We start from the raw sequence: 16,532 nt of genomic DNA on the forward strand, positions 1-16,532 counted from the left end.
GCGGGACGCAGATTAACCATTAAGCCCTTAAACACATCCTTTGCCTCCAAAACCAGCGCAATGGCAGGAGCTGGCTGGAGCCGCTGCTGCTGAGCGTCCCCCTCCCTTGTGTACAAGGAAACACGGATCCAGCCCCTGCAAGCACGTTCTGGCTGCTCCAGGGATGGATGGCAGCAGAGGTCATGAGGCACAATTCAGGCCAAAGGAACTTGTTTACACTGACTTATGTGCCAAGATCTGCCCTTCCCTTCCGGGCTGCCCCAGACCCTGCTCTCCACACGCAGCCCCTTCAGGACAGCCCAGGAGCGGGGGCAGCAGCTGGAGCCCAAGAAGGGCACAGCTCCCTTCCTTACAGAGAACGTCCAGCCAGAGTTCCGGAGCCAGAAGTGCTGAATGCACACAGGGCTGTCTTGAGGGAGAGCAGCTTTGCCTCTCCCTTCAGAAACCTTTGTGCTCGTCCCTACTTCCCCCCCAGGCTGCGTCAAACACATCATCACCATCACGTTTCCTCTGCTGGTCAGTTATTCCCCCCCCAGTTTCCACTTCTGCAATTTTGGCACACCACAGTGATAGGGCCCCTTAGAAAAGGAAGCTGTCCCAGGAAAACCCACACGTTCAGCAACACCAGGAGCCATCCCCGTGCAGTGTGTGCAATGCTGGAGGCTGAACTGCTCCTCCTGGAGCCAGCACCGACACCGGGGATCAGCAGCACAGCCCTGGCGTGGTACAGGTGCAGCTCTGGCTTTGAGGGATCCTTCTTTATCTGCCCCAAACAATGGCACTGTTACTTAGGAGCTACAGCTGAGCAGCCAGTAATGGCATCAGTTGTGATGGGTCACGGCAGATTCTTAGAGGTACAGTGTAAGTCAGCAAGTATTTCTGTGAGCCTGGAACTGCTGAAATCTGGCAAAGCCAGAGGGAAATCCATGGGCATTGGCTCAGCGAAACCCATAGCAGCCAGCATGTTGCTGCTCGGGCAGGCAGAGCCACCCCGGTGCTGCCCAGGAGCAGCTCTATGTGGTGCTTCCAGTTCTGCATGCAGGAGCCCAAGGAACACAATGCCCGCCCTGCAGAGCCCAGCAAACAGATGCTGAAGTGGCTCCAGGAGTCTCAGCCCCAAAGCACCCCTGGAGGGAGGACAGGTTGGTGCTCTGTGCTGTGGTGGGCAGTGTTCAGAGCCCAGTGGGATGAGTCCATCCACCCACAGTACGCTCAGCGCCCATGCATTGATTCTGGAAAGGGGCCTGAAGCAATCCCTGGAGCTTCTCCACGTGGGGAGGCAGATGTAGGTCTTCACGTTAATGCAAGGGGCCTTGAAGAAAGCAGGATTACAGCGTGACAGGAAGCACTGGGAGAAACGCCCCGTGCCAGCCACTGCCAGCAGGACAGCACAAGTTGTGGCCGGCAGAGCCACGCTGGGACAGGCAGGGTCAGGCCTTGGACTTGTGTTTATGGCACAGAGAACCTGACTCCTGTGGGCTGGGAGAGAGGCAGAACCAGCACTCGTTCCCCTCTGCCATGGGGCTTTCCCAGGCTGGTCCTTACCCGGTGGCTGTCAGGGATCAGAAGGGCTCCAAGACCACCAAAAAGCAGTCAATGGCAGATGGAGGGCACAGCCATCGGCTCCGGGAGGACACCTCAGCCATAAAGAGGAGGTGAATCACCAACAAACAGAACCGAAGCTGAGTCAGCAACAGGGAGGCACGCGTCCAGGGACAGCGCAGACAATCCTGGAGCCTTACCTGGGCTCAAGAGATATAAGCAGAACAGAGGGCGAATGCTCTCAGACATCACCCAGCTGAAGGATGGGCTCAGTTTCACTGATGAATCCATCACACGTTTCGCAAACAGAGAGCGAAAAGCAGCCTCAGACAGCAGCAGAGCCAAGAGGGGCCCAGGAGCGATGAATGGCCATTCACACCCCACCAAGTCCTCCCACCCCGTGATGCAATCAAGGATTCCATTCTCTCTTCAGGTCCTCACCCACCTATTTCAAAGCAGTCGCAAAGTCCTGGGCCAGCAGCCCACACTGCTCAGCTCGTCCCCTCGGCCCTGCTGTCCCACACGCTTGTTATTGGGCATAAGGCGTCAATGGAGTCGTAAAATCGTGAGTTACGGAGCTTAATGCTTAAATGCAGTTTCCAAAAGTGAGCTCATCTGGAGAAAGCCTAGTGCTCGCCCCTCTCCTGGCTCCTGCATCTGGTATAAGAAAAAAGTACTCTGATAATGTCAGCTTACTGAATTTTGGGACTGTAGCATTGGTTCTGTTTGTGTTGGAGGGAGAAGGAAGAGAAGGAGCAGCTTTTCCTAACCATGATGAATCCAAGGGGAACCTCTGCTGGCCACGGGCTCTCCCTGCAGCAAACACCAGGCACAGAAACAGCCCAAATAGCTTCTGCAAGTTCAGCAAACTCTTCTTCACATTGCATCACCTCAGACCACAGCCTTGCTGGTGGAAGCACCCGTATGCAGCAGCACAGGAGGCCCCTGTGTTGTGTATCTCTTTTCCTCCTGCCTGCCAGGGATTTCCCTCCAAACCCAAGCCTTCATGTGCGACTGCGCTGGAAACTCTGTCTCTTTTTTTTTACTCCCCGCAGGGAGTTTGCAAAGACACATTATAAAATACAATGCCCTCCACCTTACCAGTAAGTCTGTAGTTCCCACAGTTCTTAAAGGCATTGTTCAAGACCCAGCTTAGACCAACACAAAATGTGTTCAAATCAGCACTGCTAAGCAGGAACGCTCCTTTCAACCAGGACGAAAAGCAATCGCACTGTTATGAGGGACAGCGGGAGGGAAGGGATCCAAGCTAAAACCAAGGCAGTAAGAGCAGAAAAATCCTAGCTTTAAACAAAGCTGCTTGCCAGCTGCCAATCCCATGGTGCTGCTGCTGGACAGGTGCAGCCCGTGGGGGCTGCAGCACTGCTCCGTGCTCAGCGCAAAGGATGCGGCAGCCCTGCTGCTTGGTCTGGTTTGTTATCAACACAGGCTGGGCTGGGGCAAAACACTCAGCCTCGGCCAAAGGATGTCTGCTCATCTCAGAATTCACCAGCCTCGTGTTATCTGATGGTTACTTTGGCACGTGGTCTCAGCGGGAGTCAGAGAGTGCAGCATCACTGCTCCAGGCTTCACTGCAGTGAAGAGTTCACGTGAGAGAGAATGCATATTCCAAGGTTTATCTCTCAGTTTTACCACATCACTTGCTATGAGGTCTACAGGAAGGAAAAACCCAGAGACAGCTCTGCTGAAGGATGAGGTCAGTCGCTTCCACAGTCCAACACCTTTTAATACAATCCAAGATTCTGCACGGTAACAAAAACAGCATCGCTGCAGGGCAGCAGAAGAGCAGGAAACCAATTCAGCGGCACATCACCCAATACCACACTCATCTCAGCTCTGAATAGTTCAGTACAATACCCACAACAACAGTGCTGGCAGAAGGGCACCCCGGGCTGTGAGCAGGAGCCTGAGCCTCCCACCCGCCCCACACTTGTGCTCCAGATGTCGGCCACAGCAGCTGAGCTCCTCCAGGGCTGTGTCTGCAGGACAGCTCTCAGTGCCCACTCACTGTGGCATCGGGAATGTGACGGTGACCGCACGGGCAGCGGAGGAAGCTCGCTCCCCATCAAAAACGTGGATGTATTTTGAAGGAGAAAGAACAATAACTTCAATGCACACACACAAATAGCAGCTGACTGATAGGGAAGTGCCACTTCTCCCATGGCAAAGCACAGCTTTCTATTGGCATTAATGTTGAACTCTTCAGAGAGCAGTACTGTCTGCCTCTTCAGTTTGTCTTCAGTTATCCCAACTGCCTTAAATGTGCTTCATCAGAAAACAAAGCATGTCAAAGTGCAGGAATGGCAGCTTGTGCATCTAGTGGGGAATGCTGTCCAGCCTGGTTAGCAGCTGGAAACAGTTCCTGTGGCCTGGAAACAACCCCGATGCCATTTACAAATACATGCAAGTTTCCAGCGTCAGGAGTTTTTGGTTTTTTTTCTGCCTCCAATAGAGTATTACAAAACAAAACCAGCTCCTCAGGAAGGCAGATTGCTCCTGTAGAACTGTGGCAGCTGATGCTCAGCCTTCAGCTCTGCAGCTTCACATCAAACAGTTCCCGCAGTGACACCCGCACTCTTCTGTCACTGAAACCAGCAGGACTACGAACAAGTGGGAGGGCACGCTGAGAGCACACTGAGTCAGCTGCAATGGAATCCAACCCACTTTGCAGCTGGGGTACTTCAGATAGCTTTGACCTTCTGGCAAGGTGCCCACTGTACCCGTTCTCTTAAAGAGCGGTTTGTTCGCGGCCTATCTCGAGGGTCCTGCATGTTAACACATCAACTGTTGGCTTCATTACTTGGACTGCTGATATACACTTGGTCAGCGACAACCATTACCTACGGGGACAAAAAAAAGCCTCTCTGCTACTGCAAAGAAAGCCAACTCACAACACTGCTTCTCTAGGATGTCTCACAACCGTAATGACAACTACACGAGGATTTGCACTTGAGAAGAAACATTAATTTTTACTGAACCAAAGGAGTGTGCGAAGATGACACAGCTTTGTATAATGTATCTTGCTTGTTAGACTACTACAGCCTCTTGCTTCTTTAGGCTGTTCAAAGACAACACCAGCATTGCAGGATGTCTGCAAGAGGAGAATGCTACAACAGTAAAACCACTGCTGCAACACATCTCTTAAGATTGACAGGAGTAACAAACAGAAGGAAGATCACCTGCCTGAAATGGCACCCACTCCTTGCTGTTATCTGCAGGCCTGTACAGGCCGCAGCTCGAGTTGTGCTGGGGTAGGGTGTGCTCTGAGCCCACCCCTCCCAGCTGCAAAGCTGTCACCCAGTGTCATGTGGTCCTTGAGGGAGACTTCCCTTGAGTCCCACACCAAAGACTGGTTGGCCATCCAGATAAGTTACCCAAGAGGGGGCTCTTGTGCACCTTCACCAGAGGGACCAGAAGCTGCCCTCATGTGACACAAGGGCACCTGGGCCGAGGCCTGCAACTGACTTATGGAAAGGGCTCGAGACTCAGACACCTGAAGCTCAGTGCCACTCCTCGAGCTCTCACACCAAAGTGCTATGACAAAACTCTGACCGACTGTGAGAAACTTTTGATCAGAAAGCCACATCTCTGTGTACTAGCAACAGAACAGGGAAAGGAACAGGGTCTGTAGATATGGCTTACGAAGTGGTACAGTACTCAGGTTTCACTGACACAGTTACATCCATTGTGGGTGGAAAGAAACAAAAGTCACCACCAGCAGCTGCACGAACAATTCTGAACAGAAAAAGCTACTCACTGTTTTGAGTGCGATACTGAAGTCCCACAAACCCTGCCAACACGCAGCTCCAGGGAATTTCTGACAGCTTAACAAAGCTGAAAATCAATGTTATTGTCTTGCAAGGGCACTTCAAAGAAGAGCTCAAAAGGGAGGAGATATGGACAACGTTAAGAAATCCCACCTCTGTTTAAGAGATCCTATTAAATGAGGTATATTTTCCAGCTAATTTGTCACAGGAAGATGATGGGACGCTACCAAGTGCAACATGATACTGCTGGCTGAAAAAATGGCATGAGCCAGTGTTCATCAAAACCAGATATGATTGTCAAGATCCTTCCCATTAATATCTTCATTAATATCAACCCTTCCAGTGCAATCAAGCTCACAGTAAACCTATGAAAAGAGCAAGCAGTATGTGAAATAACGTAATTGAAAATATATGACACCTGAAATTTGTATATGTAATTGAGTATTTCAAGGAGTTATTTTGAGAAAAAATAAAATCAAAATGGCACCTTCCAAAGGAACTCACATTTTTTGCCAAGTTTGCTCATCTACTTTGCAAGAAGCAAAGACACATGGTATTTCCTTTGCTAGCAAGCCGTACAAGCCAACATTACCAACCTGACTGACCCGTGACCTCGGAATATTAACATGACCCCAACTGATATTTTATCACTGTACATTTTTACTTTTACCCTTTATGGACTTCAAGTTTAAGTAGTAATCATGTTTTCCTCACTAGAGATGTTAGATTGAACAGCCAAAAAAGACCAGCACTTTCTTCTTTCCCCTCATTTCACCGGTAGCGGTAAATCATATTCCTAGTGAGTCACCCACAGAAGCTCTGAGAGCAAAGTGTGCTGTGCACTATCCACTGATGTTTACGCACTTGTGCCTCGCAGGAGAAGCTCTACAGCACATACAGCAAGTTTCAGATAAAGACTCCCAGCAGCTGCCTCCAGACAGCACAGAGCGGGAGGCATGCCTGCAGGAGAGAACGGCATGAATTCTCAGGAACAAGCCAAAACCTCCTTGCACCATGCAAACTACTTGAACGCAGCTGGCGAGAGAGCGTTACCTTTTTCAGAATCTCATCAGTGGGAAGACTCATGATATGGAGCAAGTGTCACCTAGAGCTCTCCTGGGAAACTTATTCACTCCCAGGGTAATGCTGCACAGAAGATTCCCCTCCCACATTCCTCCATTTACTTGAGGAGGACGCATTAAGCTTCTGTATGGCAGTGCCTAACTCCCTAAACATTTAGTGATATCTGCACGGTTATTCATACATTTAATGTTTCATTTCAGCTTCCAAGAAAGACAAAGAAATGTGTCTAAGAACTGTATATCACCTTGTGCTTTCAGCTGCCTGAAACTTGATTCAGCCTGAAGCTATTATACTGATATGGAATAGGAATGTAAACAAAATCAAGCCTCTGAGATATCCCTGTCCAGTCTGGACGCCCTCTTCAGAGGCAGCCTCCCCAGAGAGATGCAATGGAATGTGTCAAGGACTCAGGTACAAGCAGAAGGGGAACTAGCAGTCGCGGTTCCTTTGTAACTTACTCCTAAAACTGTACTGATGGTACATCAGTGGTACTCATGATTTGTCTGCACAATATCTGTTTACATTAGGGCAATGGTTTTATGAACTACTGCCCTATGTTGAATCTGAGGTCTCCAGTGTTGCTGTAAGTGGACATTGGATATTTCTGGCTCAGCCAGCTCAGCGTCTCTGAGGAACTGCGCTGAGCTGCAAAACTGTCCTCTGATACAGACTTGGATACATTTCGGATTGTTTGAAATAACATTCAGTTTTCACTTCCACTGACTATCAACACCTGAATCCAGCCAGATCAGGTCTCTAGAGGTACTGAGCTAAGGAGTTAATAGGGTACATCACTTTCACCTGTCTTAAATAAGAGTAAACAACTAAGTCCTGCATCAAGTGCACTGCTCCGTAAATATTAAGGAACACTGAGTCCAGTGGGAATTGTGTTCTAACTTGGCTCCTGCATTACAATTTGCCTTGAGAAACCTACGACAACTGAAAATCTACATGAATAATGACAGCCATGTCAGCCATTCATGGTGTCCCTGAAGCCCCACACCTCCAAGACAGAGATCTGGAAGCTTTCGGAACACAACGGTTGATTATTGAAAGTGTTGCAGTGGCTGGTTCTTCCATGGTTCAGGTCTGCATCGAGGTAAAGAGCCTGGCCATCACCGCCTCCTGCAAAGAGAAAATACTGAGTTTAAAGCTGCCTTTGCATTTCTTAGCATGCAAAACTGTTATATAATCTGATTTAAATACCAGAAGCCCTAAATCAGGCATGTCCAATGGGTGAGTGTTCTACAAAAAAAAGGACAGAGGAGTACTTTTTTGTTCAGACAAATAATAAGTCACTATGCATAATTTGCAAGGAAATTGTGTCAGTTTTCAAAGGTCATTGAAAAGACATTATATGCAAACACACGCTGCCAAATTTGATGAATATCAAGGAATGCTTCATAAGGCCAAAAAAGCAGAAACGAAGGAAAGTCCTATCTCAACAAAATGTTTTTAAAGTTGAAACTCAAACAGACTCTGCTATAAAAGCTCGTTACAGGGCAGCAACTCTGACAGCAAAAAAGTCAGAATCATTTGCTGACTTTATTAGGCAACGTGCAGAAAGCCTGATAAAAAGCTCGGATTCTCCTAACATCGGTCTGCCTCACCAGACTGTAGCCAGGCAAACTGAAGAAACAGCAAAATCTACTGGAAGAAGTTTGGAGACTAAAGCTGCTCATTTCCAATGCTGTGCTGCGGTGATAGATGAAGGTACCAATGCTACAGATACAGCTCAACTTGCCATTCCTATTACTGATAACAAACATCACGTCACTGAAGCAATAGCTGCCTTGGTGCCATTAAAAGACACAACTCAATCTCTTGACTTGTATGAAGCAGTGAGAAATATATTAAAGTGATTTTAATCTTTATAGAATCATAGAATTAGCTAGGTTGGAAAAGATCTACAAGATCATCCAGTCCAACCATCCACCTACCACGTGGATGTGGTAAAGCTTTAAAAATGTCATGCAAATTGTCAACAAAGCTGTGAATTTCATGAAGTTTAAGGGGTTGAATCATTGCCAGTTCCAGGAGTTCCTTAAAAGTATGGATGCTGATCATGGGGACATCACTTAGGTTTCTGAAGGAAGGTGGTTAAGTAAGTCGGGGTAAAATTCTTAAAAGATTTTGTGATTTGAAAAATGAAATCAAGTCATTTGTGGAACCTGAAGGAAAGTTTGTGCCAGAACTTGAAGATGACAACGGCTCACAGACTGAGCATCTATGGTGGATGTGACTGCCCATTTAAATGAGTTAAACTCGCATCATCAAGGTGATAATCAATTTCTGTACAATGTTTCAAACCACAGCAGCTGTCAAAATGACACTTAAGTTAGGGGAAGCTCAAATTATGGCAAATAATTTCGTGCATTTTGATGCGTTGGCTAAACACCGTTCCGTGAGCAGAGGAATACACGCAGCCTCGCTTTCCATTTTGAGAAAAGAATTTGAGAATAGCTTTCAAGAATTTCTATATATTTTATATGTGGCTGGAGGCAATTTTTCTTCACTCAGTGCAGACCAGGCAAGTTAAAAGGTTGGACACCCATGTCCTAAGTGATGCTTGCTTGTTGTCTTCAGGTATAACAGAATAGGCTGAAATTCATTGCTTTTCAGTGACTATATCAGAATAAGGTTTTGAAAACAAACCCAAGCAATTCATCAAGAACAAGAAAACTGACTCAACTTCCTGTCTTTAAGACCTGTCTTTCAATGCTGGATAATCCTGGGAGCTACCAACTGCACATTTTCCCTCTGTAAAGAAAAACTGCGGAAACTTAGCAATCAAAATCAAAGCTAGGAGAAGAACAAGACTGAGAAGCAACAGCACTGGCTTGGTATTCTTAATCATGATAAAACTCAAAGCAAACGACATTTTAATTACCTGTGTGTCTATGTAAATATTCACAGAGCTTATAGCCAGAGATGCAGTAGAGTGAAATAGATTTAGAGACAAATGTGCTAGGAAGACAAAAGGAAAGGTTTCCTAACTGCCTACAGGGCAACTGCGTAAGCTACAAAAACCATCCGAAGAATCAAAAGGGTAGGAAGTCTCATCTATAGCTGGATTACATACAACATTCGTTTCTATTTATCTACTGCTCAAGCTTGTATTTCTCTTATTGCTGCTTACAGTGAACAGTTAAGATCTCTCAAATACCTGCGATCTGTAATTATCAGTGATTTCTGATTCAATTACACGTGTATTTCACAAGCCTAGCTGATACTGGAGCAGCCCAACTTACGGCTGATTAGTGCACGTGCTGCTAAGTGGAAAATCAGCAGACATTTGACGGTACAGCTAAAATCACTGGGCTAGATGCACTCCTAAAACGTGTCAAGTCAAGCTTTCTGGGAGGACATCTACAGTTGTATATTAGTCACCATTTAGGTGACGACTTTACTAAGCAGGCTTTCAACAAAATCACAATCATCACAGATCTAATAAAGTTCCAGGAGAATGAACGTGTTTCACGCTCTACCTTACGAGTCAAAATCCTCAGTGCAAACTAAGCTCCTCTTCAAGAACTACTTCTTATCACTACGCAGGATGAAGGTACCACTGCGCTTGAAGCCATGAGTTACTATCAAAGATCTTATTTTAAATGCACATTATGCACGTTTCCCAAGGAAAGCTTTTGTTGGGTAATACCATGTTTTGGCAACTTTTCTCTCTAACTGTACTAATAATACTGAAATGCGTATACCGCAGATCAATGGGACTCTCTCATCTAATAGGAGTGATAAGAGCTGGTGTGGAGTATACGCTCAAAACCACACTGACTTACCTACAATGATGCATTCACTGCTGCCAGCCATGAACATGGAAGCTGTTTTGGAAGGTAAGTTGAAGTGCCGAGCTGATAGGAAGGGAGAAAGGCGATCGGATGGGTCTGAGGGAGGGCTTCCAAAGGAAAGGCTGTTGGAGGCTGGCGAGGCATGGTTTCCTGGCTCGGAGCCACTTGCGGCCAATTCTGGGTGTTTTATGATCACCCACTCGTAGCGTTCCACTTCTGGTTGCAGCTGTGCAGGTGAAGAGAGAAACAGAACTTTCTATCAGTGAACAATAACAACGCTGAGAGGTCTGCAGAGAAAACAACGTTCAAGCCCCTCAAGATTCCACCCACACCATCAGCAGTGAAGATCGGACCAAACATTCTTTTAGGTCGGATACTGTTTCTTCTCTTTATGCCTCTGTTCTTTAAGAGATTGAAAAAACAACGCAGTGGTTCCCAGGTTACTTTAATAAAACTGGTAAGAAAGAACTCTGAGCACTGGGAGAAAAAGGCAAACCACAAAGCTGGAAAGTTACATTTCCTCTGCATAATCAGAAGTGCTCGGCAGGCTTGAAAAACTAGAAGTGCCCATCATCCAGCCTCTTCCATTGGAAGGGAAGCGTGAGTTCGTCACCCCAGTACACCACACTGCCTTACTGCGGGGCGAGAGCAAAGAAACCGTACTCACCCTAAACACAAAGCACTCCCCAGTTCCAAAGAAACTCAGCTTGTTCCCGCCTCGCCTGCGCTCGCTCCAGTCGGTTGACAGGTAAGCACCGCAGACCTGGGGTGAACAGCAAAGTCAGGATGCTTTCCGTGGGAGAGCAAAGCGCGTTACAACAACTGAGAGCAACACTGCAGGGTCCGGAACTGAAGCTTTTACATAGTTTGATTTTCAAAAGCTCTAGATCAGTGGATTAAGGCAGCACAAGTACTTATATCTAAAGATAGATTTAAACTGCTTTAATCTGCTGGGGAGCACCCTCCCGATACTAAGCGTTTCATGAATTATTTTACATCTCTGAGGCCTGCAAGGAGAAACGTTCCAACGTATCCTCAATGACCAAAACACAAATGACCCCAGACTTTTAAATCCTTACATTACTTCCTCCTTTTAGCACCCAAAGCAGCAGTACCACCACAAGTCACAGTACAAGCAGTTCTGGCTGATCATTCTCTGCTAGCACACAGCAGCCCTGAGCTCCCCCCATTCCAGCTGTAGGTTAAAATCAGTCTAGTTTAGTTAAGTCAATTCTAAATGAGCTCCGACATTTAAAGCAGCCTGTTCCAACAGCATGGAGCTCAGGAGCTTCCCATAAAGAAAAGCACAGCCTTACAGGGCTGAATTCTTCTGTGGACTCCCCTGTTTTGCACCAGAAGAATTTCTCACTACCAGCAACAAGCATCCTGCCAAGGGGAGACAGACCAAGCAGCGAAGGCCTAGGAACACGATCAAAGCAACGTGCTGTGTTCTCAGAGCTGTGGTTAAACAGAGCTGCTCAAAGGTACACTGGCTGTTTAGACTCTGCCAGCATTACAAGCAGAGCTCCTAGGACAAAATAACTGAAGAAGAGTTTTGTTAGGCAGGTTAAAGCACGTGAATGAAGTAAACAAATGCCCCAGAATGTCATTGGGTCTGATGTATCCAAAGTTCACGAGAGTCAGAAAATGGGAAGACTAGTTTTCTTCTTTCCAAAATGCACAGATAAACATTGGAATAAAGGACGAATGTGACCCTCAGCAAAAGCAAACACACACACACACACACAAATGAAAATATCCTCTATGAACCACAAGTTTTACACATTTCCACAGCCTCTCCTTCTGATTCTGTAACTAGGGAAATCAGTCCAAGAGCTCAGTGAGCAGCTACAGTCCATCATCCCCCATTACTTATGAAGAACAGCAGACCAAAACCTAGTTTACAAGACTTGCTCAAGAATGTATAGTTCCATAATCAACAAGTGGAATAAATTAGAGCATGCAATTGTTAAAAAACAAACAGAAAAACCCAACACCGAAGCAATTCAGGCTCCTTGTTTCTCCAGTTTATTCAAAACTGTTGTGTGTTGTAATGTAACATTACACAACAGCTTAAAACCTCATTTCTTCACTCATCTTTTACCTCACTCACCTCTTTTGCTGTGGTCTTGATGAGAAGAAGAGTTGGCTCATGTCCCTCACTGTGAGAATAGAACCTGGAGTGCAAAGCACACAAAAATAAGCACTCAGCAACCACCACCAACTGCAGCTCATTTCCACCTTAACGTTAGCCACCACCTCCTCCCTCAGCTGGTGGCATGGCAAAAAAAAAATAAATCATCTGAGGCTGAAGAATATGCCAGATGCTTTCTAGCATCCATCACAAATAACACAGCTGAGTGCAAACATGCTATGGAGCAGCTCTCCTCTAGTCAGCTTTCTGCAGAGTCATTTGTGCTCCCTCAGAATAAGCCTAGCTATGACAACAGCAGCATTTTACATCAGGCAATGGAAAGCAAGTTGCATCCTGAGGGCTGATGACTGTATCTCTGCTTCAGAGCTTTGTGTCCTCATACCAAAGAATTATGATGCATTCCCTTCTCTTCACGGACACGCAGCGCTGGGACAGCACATCACCCCCCAGCTCGCTATCTCAATTTCAGAGTGGAAGTAATTATTAGGAGCTATATCATTATAGTCTCATGTGTCAAGTGCAAGTAAAACTCACATCTATTTTATCCCACTTAAGTAATAACAGTCAAAATCACAGAAAGAGAGAAACTGTAAGGGAACCACCCGTTTTCACTTCCCTTATTTCCCTTTCGATAGCCACATTCAAACTAATCCCTCAAAAAAAGCCTGCAGAGCAGCCACCAATTTAAATCATTTATAACCAGTGGGGAAAGAACCAGTCTCAGAGCAGGACATTCTGAACTGATGTACGTTTGACTTTTCTGATTGGTTGTGGACAGTTCTCTGCGTTCTGGCAAATGAAATGTCCTGGTCAAACGCTGAAGCCAAGAGGAATTTGCCACATTTGTGTTCCACCAGTGACTGTTTTTCTGATAGAGCTCTGACTACACAAGGCTCGTACACCCATCCAGTCAGCAGCTCATTAACTGCTCTTTTTTTGCCCTGCACTAAAGAAGCGCAGGGAAAGGTGTGAGTACCTGCTCAGACTGCAGCCGTGTTCCAAGGTGGTGAAGAGCAAGAGGGGTTGGCAAAGTGCAAAGCGCTCCGGGATCCACGACCAGATATCTCGCATCTCTTTCACACTGACAATTTCAGACTTGAAGTTCTCCGCGTGGACGGCCAAGTGCACATTCTGCCTGAGAAATACAGCACAAAATATTGAGAGACGACGACTTAACAAAACCAGCAGACTCTGATTACTGACAGCAACAAGAAAAGAGCTGAACGCCTAAAGACCCTAGCAGATACGCTAGTACCCAAAGCTCCAACCCATGGGATTAGAAGGCCATGATTTAGGGAAGAATATAAAATACAGCAGTTTAACATGATCTTTGAGAATAAGTGGAACACCTGAAGCAATACCTCTGCATGGCAGCTGAGGCCTGCACCTGTATACGCAGAGGACATAATGGTGAGGCAGCTAGCTTGACCTTGACACTGAACAGACCAAACTGAATTTGCTGTGGGAGACAGTCTTACTGGTGCTGGTACTTAAGTGCAAAGAACAACATACCTGCAGAAACAGCCAGAAAAAAAATAGATAGCATTTTTTCCCCTCTGAGGTGGTGCCTGTATTGTGGAATTAGGGAAGCTGTAAAACACTCAGAAACCTTAGAGGAATCAGCGCTACCATGCTAAGCAATGCTAATCCAAGCCAAATATTTGAAGCTTTTGCAAAGTTCCTCCAACTGGAAGCACTTCGTTATAAATGACTTCACTTAATTAAGAAGTGAAGACGTTCCCAGCCTCACAGATGCAGACAAAATCTGAGCAGGTGAAGGGAATGCCATTGACTCGCACTGGAAACCAACCCCCATCTCCCTCTCAAAGAGGCCTGATACATTTATGAAAACTGACTCATGGCTTTCAAACACTTGAAAGTAATAAAAATAGTAAAAAAAAAAAAAAAGCGGAACATCTCAACCAGCCTTCGGTTTGCAGATTAAATAAACACACAAACTTAGAGCCTGGGGATTAAACGAGTGTTACTGAATTCATGACCGATGTTAGAAGACTTTTAAAATGCAAATGTGACAGCCAAGAACATGGGGTAAGTGACAGATGAACTCACACAAGATATTAAGTTACTGAGTAGCAATTAGTTGCACCAAGTTTGGGGTAGTTTGCTCTGCATGCAAGACTTCAGCTTGTGGAAGAACTGCAAGTATTTTCCAATTCAGGGTTTCATGCTTTTTTTTTTTTTTGGATACTTTTGCATTTCCTTCCTCCCAGATTCACGGAACATAGAGGACCTCAACACTACACACCTGCATAGCTGGGCTGCTCCCTAACACACACGACATGGATCTGTTTTTCTTGCTTGCAGTACAAAGAGATCAGCATTTGCACTGCATGTTAGAGCAGCACTTGCCAGGAACAACTGGGAAATGCTTACTGAAATGTAGCACAGTTGCCTCAGTGCGTTTCTAGCGAGGTGACTTCTTAGGTCACTTAAAAAAAAACAAGCACCACTGCTTCCTTCAGCAACACGAACCAAGTCACGACTTGCACTGTTGCCCTGCATTATTTGTTTGCAAGAAACTCATTTGGACACCAGCTTAAACAGGCTCCAGCAGTCAGCGGGCTGTACAATTTACAGTATTACTCTGCCTAGGATTTTATTTATGCTTTTAATCTGCTGAGACCCAGGAGAGGTCAGCTGGTCAGATGCAAAGCGTGAGCCCACGCTCAAACCCACATCGCCAGGATCTTCCTGCAGGTCTCAGCCCCTCTGGTTCTGCCCGGCCTGCGCCTCAAGGCTTGGTGGCACTACAGAACACAGCTGGCAAACAAAGGCCTGGTCGGAGCTCATGAGACATCAGGGTTTTTCCCCCACATTCGAGGAATGAGAAAAACATTCAGCACTGTCTGCTGGTTTATTATGGCGAACTTCCAAAGGAAAAACGCAATGATGATAAATAGGGTAGGACTTTCCCATGTAGGTGGAGTATCACCTTTAGCAATGGAGCCTTCTGGTTCACTAAAACACCCTTGCATTCCATTGGCCATATGAAACTATTCCAGGCCGCCCCTCCATGTCACTGTGAATCATTTCACATTGCATGTCACCATTCAATGAGTGAAACCCGGGTCATAGCTTGGCTGCAGGATTTCATATGAAATGACTTATTTCCCCACCATACATCACAGCTGTAGGTGCCTGAGACTGGAAATGTAACCCGGTGTTGAAACCAGTCCCCCTGACATTGGTCCCCTCAAAACCAAATTCCGAACTGCTTTATAAACCTGACGGCTTTCAGAAAATTGCAACTAGAGTTACAAGTGCCTACCCTTCATTCCTTCCCTGCTTTTTGGCAGCGTTTCTGTTATTCTTAGAAAATATTTGTTAATACTGAAAACCATCTGCTTCAGCTGGGCAGCCGCTTTTCAAGTAGTAAATGAGTGAAAACGAACAGCACACAAACTGGCTTAACAGAGAGGTTCTGCTCCATGCCAGCTGCTGAAAATGAAGGTTATTAGCTGCCATCGCCACCACAGACCATTCAAAGTCATCCAGTGGAAAAAAAAAAAAAAAAAAGCTAAGCACATTGGATTTGGACTGGCAGAGCATGGAGACGTGCCCTGAAACTATCACCAGAACTGAGCAAGTTAACTGAGACTTCACCCTTAGTGCTTTCCTCAGTCCTCCCTTATTGGGATGCTGGGAAGACATCTTCCCATCCCAAATAAAATGAGACACTACTGGGTTAGAAAGTAGCATAATTTAAGCGCTCTACCTTGCGTCAGGTCTTCCAGGGTCTGCATAATCTCTAAAAATCTATTACAATTTTGGTTAGGACACAAAGCGCGGTGGAAGCGACACGTTTCTTTTCAGTCATTAGTTGTCAGCTGCAGGTGTTTGAGGCTGAAACATAATGCTGTGCTGAGAACAGTGTCAACAGCCAGCCTGCATCTACGCTGGCTCCCTCAGCTCCGAACTCCGTGCTTCCTTCCAGAAATTGATTTCTGCTTTTTGCTGCTTTCAGAATCTTGTAATGACATTAAAACACCAGGCGGACCTTGCAGGTTTGCTTGGCTGGAATTAAAAGCACTCCGACTGACTGGAGACAAAATCCCTGACACACCGAACATGACACGAAACATGCTTTGATGAGTTTGCTCTCGAGGTGTTCTTTCAGACACGAAAACACGTGGAAATTAGTCC

At 46.2% G+C, this 16,532-nt stretch overlaps 1 protein-coding gene across 9 annotated transcripts in view; it reads right to left on the bottom strand.

The window, feature by feature from the left end:
* The window catches only part of TBC1D24 (TBC1 domain family member 24), a 28,396-nt gene continuing 15,132 nt past the window's right edge, over positions 3,269–16,532 (bottom strand). For 8 of the 9 annotated variants that reach the window (XM_021411106.1, XM_021411110.1, XM_021411113.1 and 5 more), the window contains 5 exons: positions 13,345–13,503; positions 12,327–12,390; positions 10,881–10,976; positions 10,205–10,439; positions 3,992–7,535 (listed from right to left, as the gene is read on the bottom strand). In XM_021411106.1, the coding sequence (XP_021266781.1) occupies positions 7,381–7,535; positions 10,205–10,439; positions 10,881–10,976; positions 12,327–12,390; positions 13,345–13,503 (709 nt within the window). In that variant the 3' untranslated portion in view covers positions 3,992–7,380. Of the gene's footprint in view, positions 7,536–10,204; positions 10,440–10,880; positions 10,977–12,326; positions 12,391–13,344; positions 13,504–16,532 lie in introns of all 9 variants that reach the window. The other variant, XM_021411115.1, reaches the window with a different exon arrangement.

Source organism: Numida meleagris, chromosome 13 (assembly GCF_002078875.1).
Source record: "Numida meleagris isolate 19003 breed g44 Domestic line chromosome 13, NumMel1.0, whole genome shotgun sequence".
NCBI lineage: Eukaryota > Metazoa > Chordata > Aves > Galliformes > Numididae > Numida > Numida meleagris.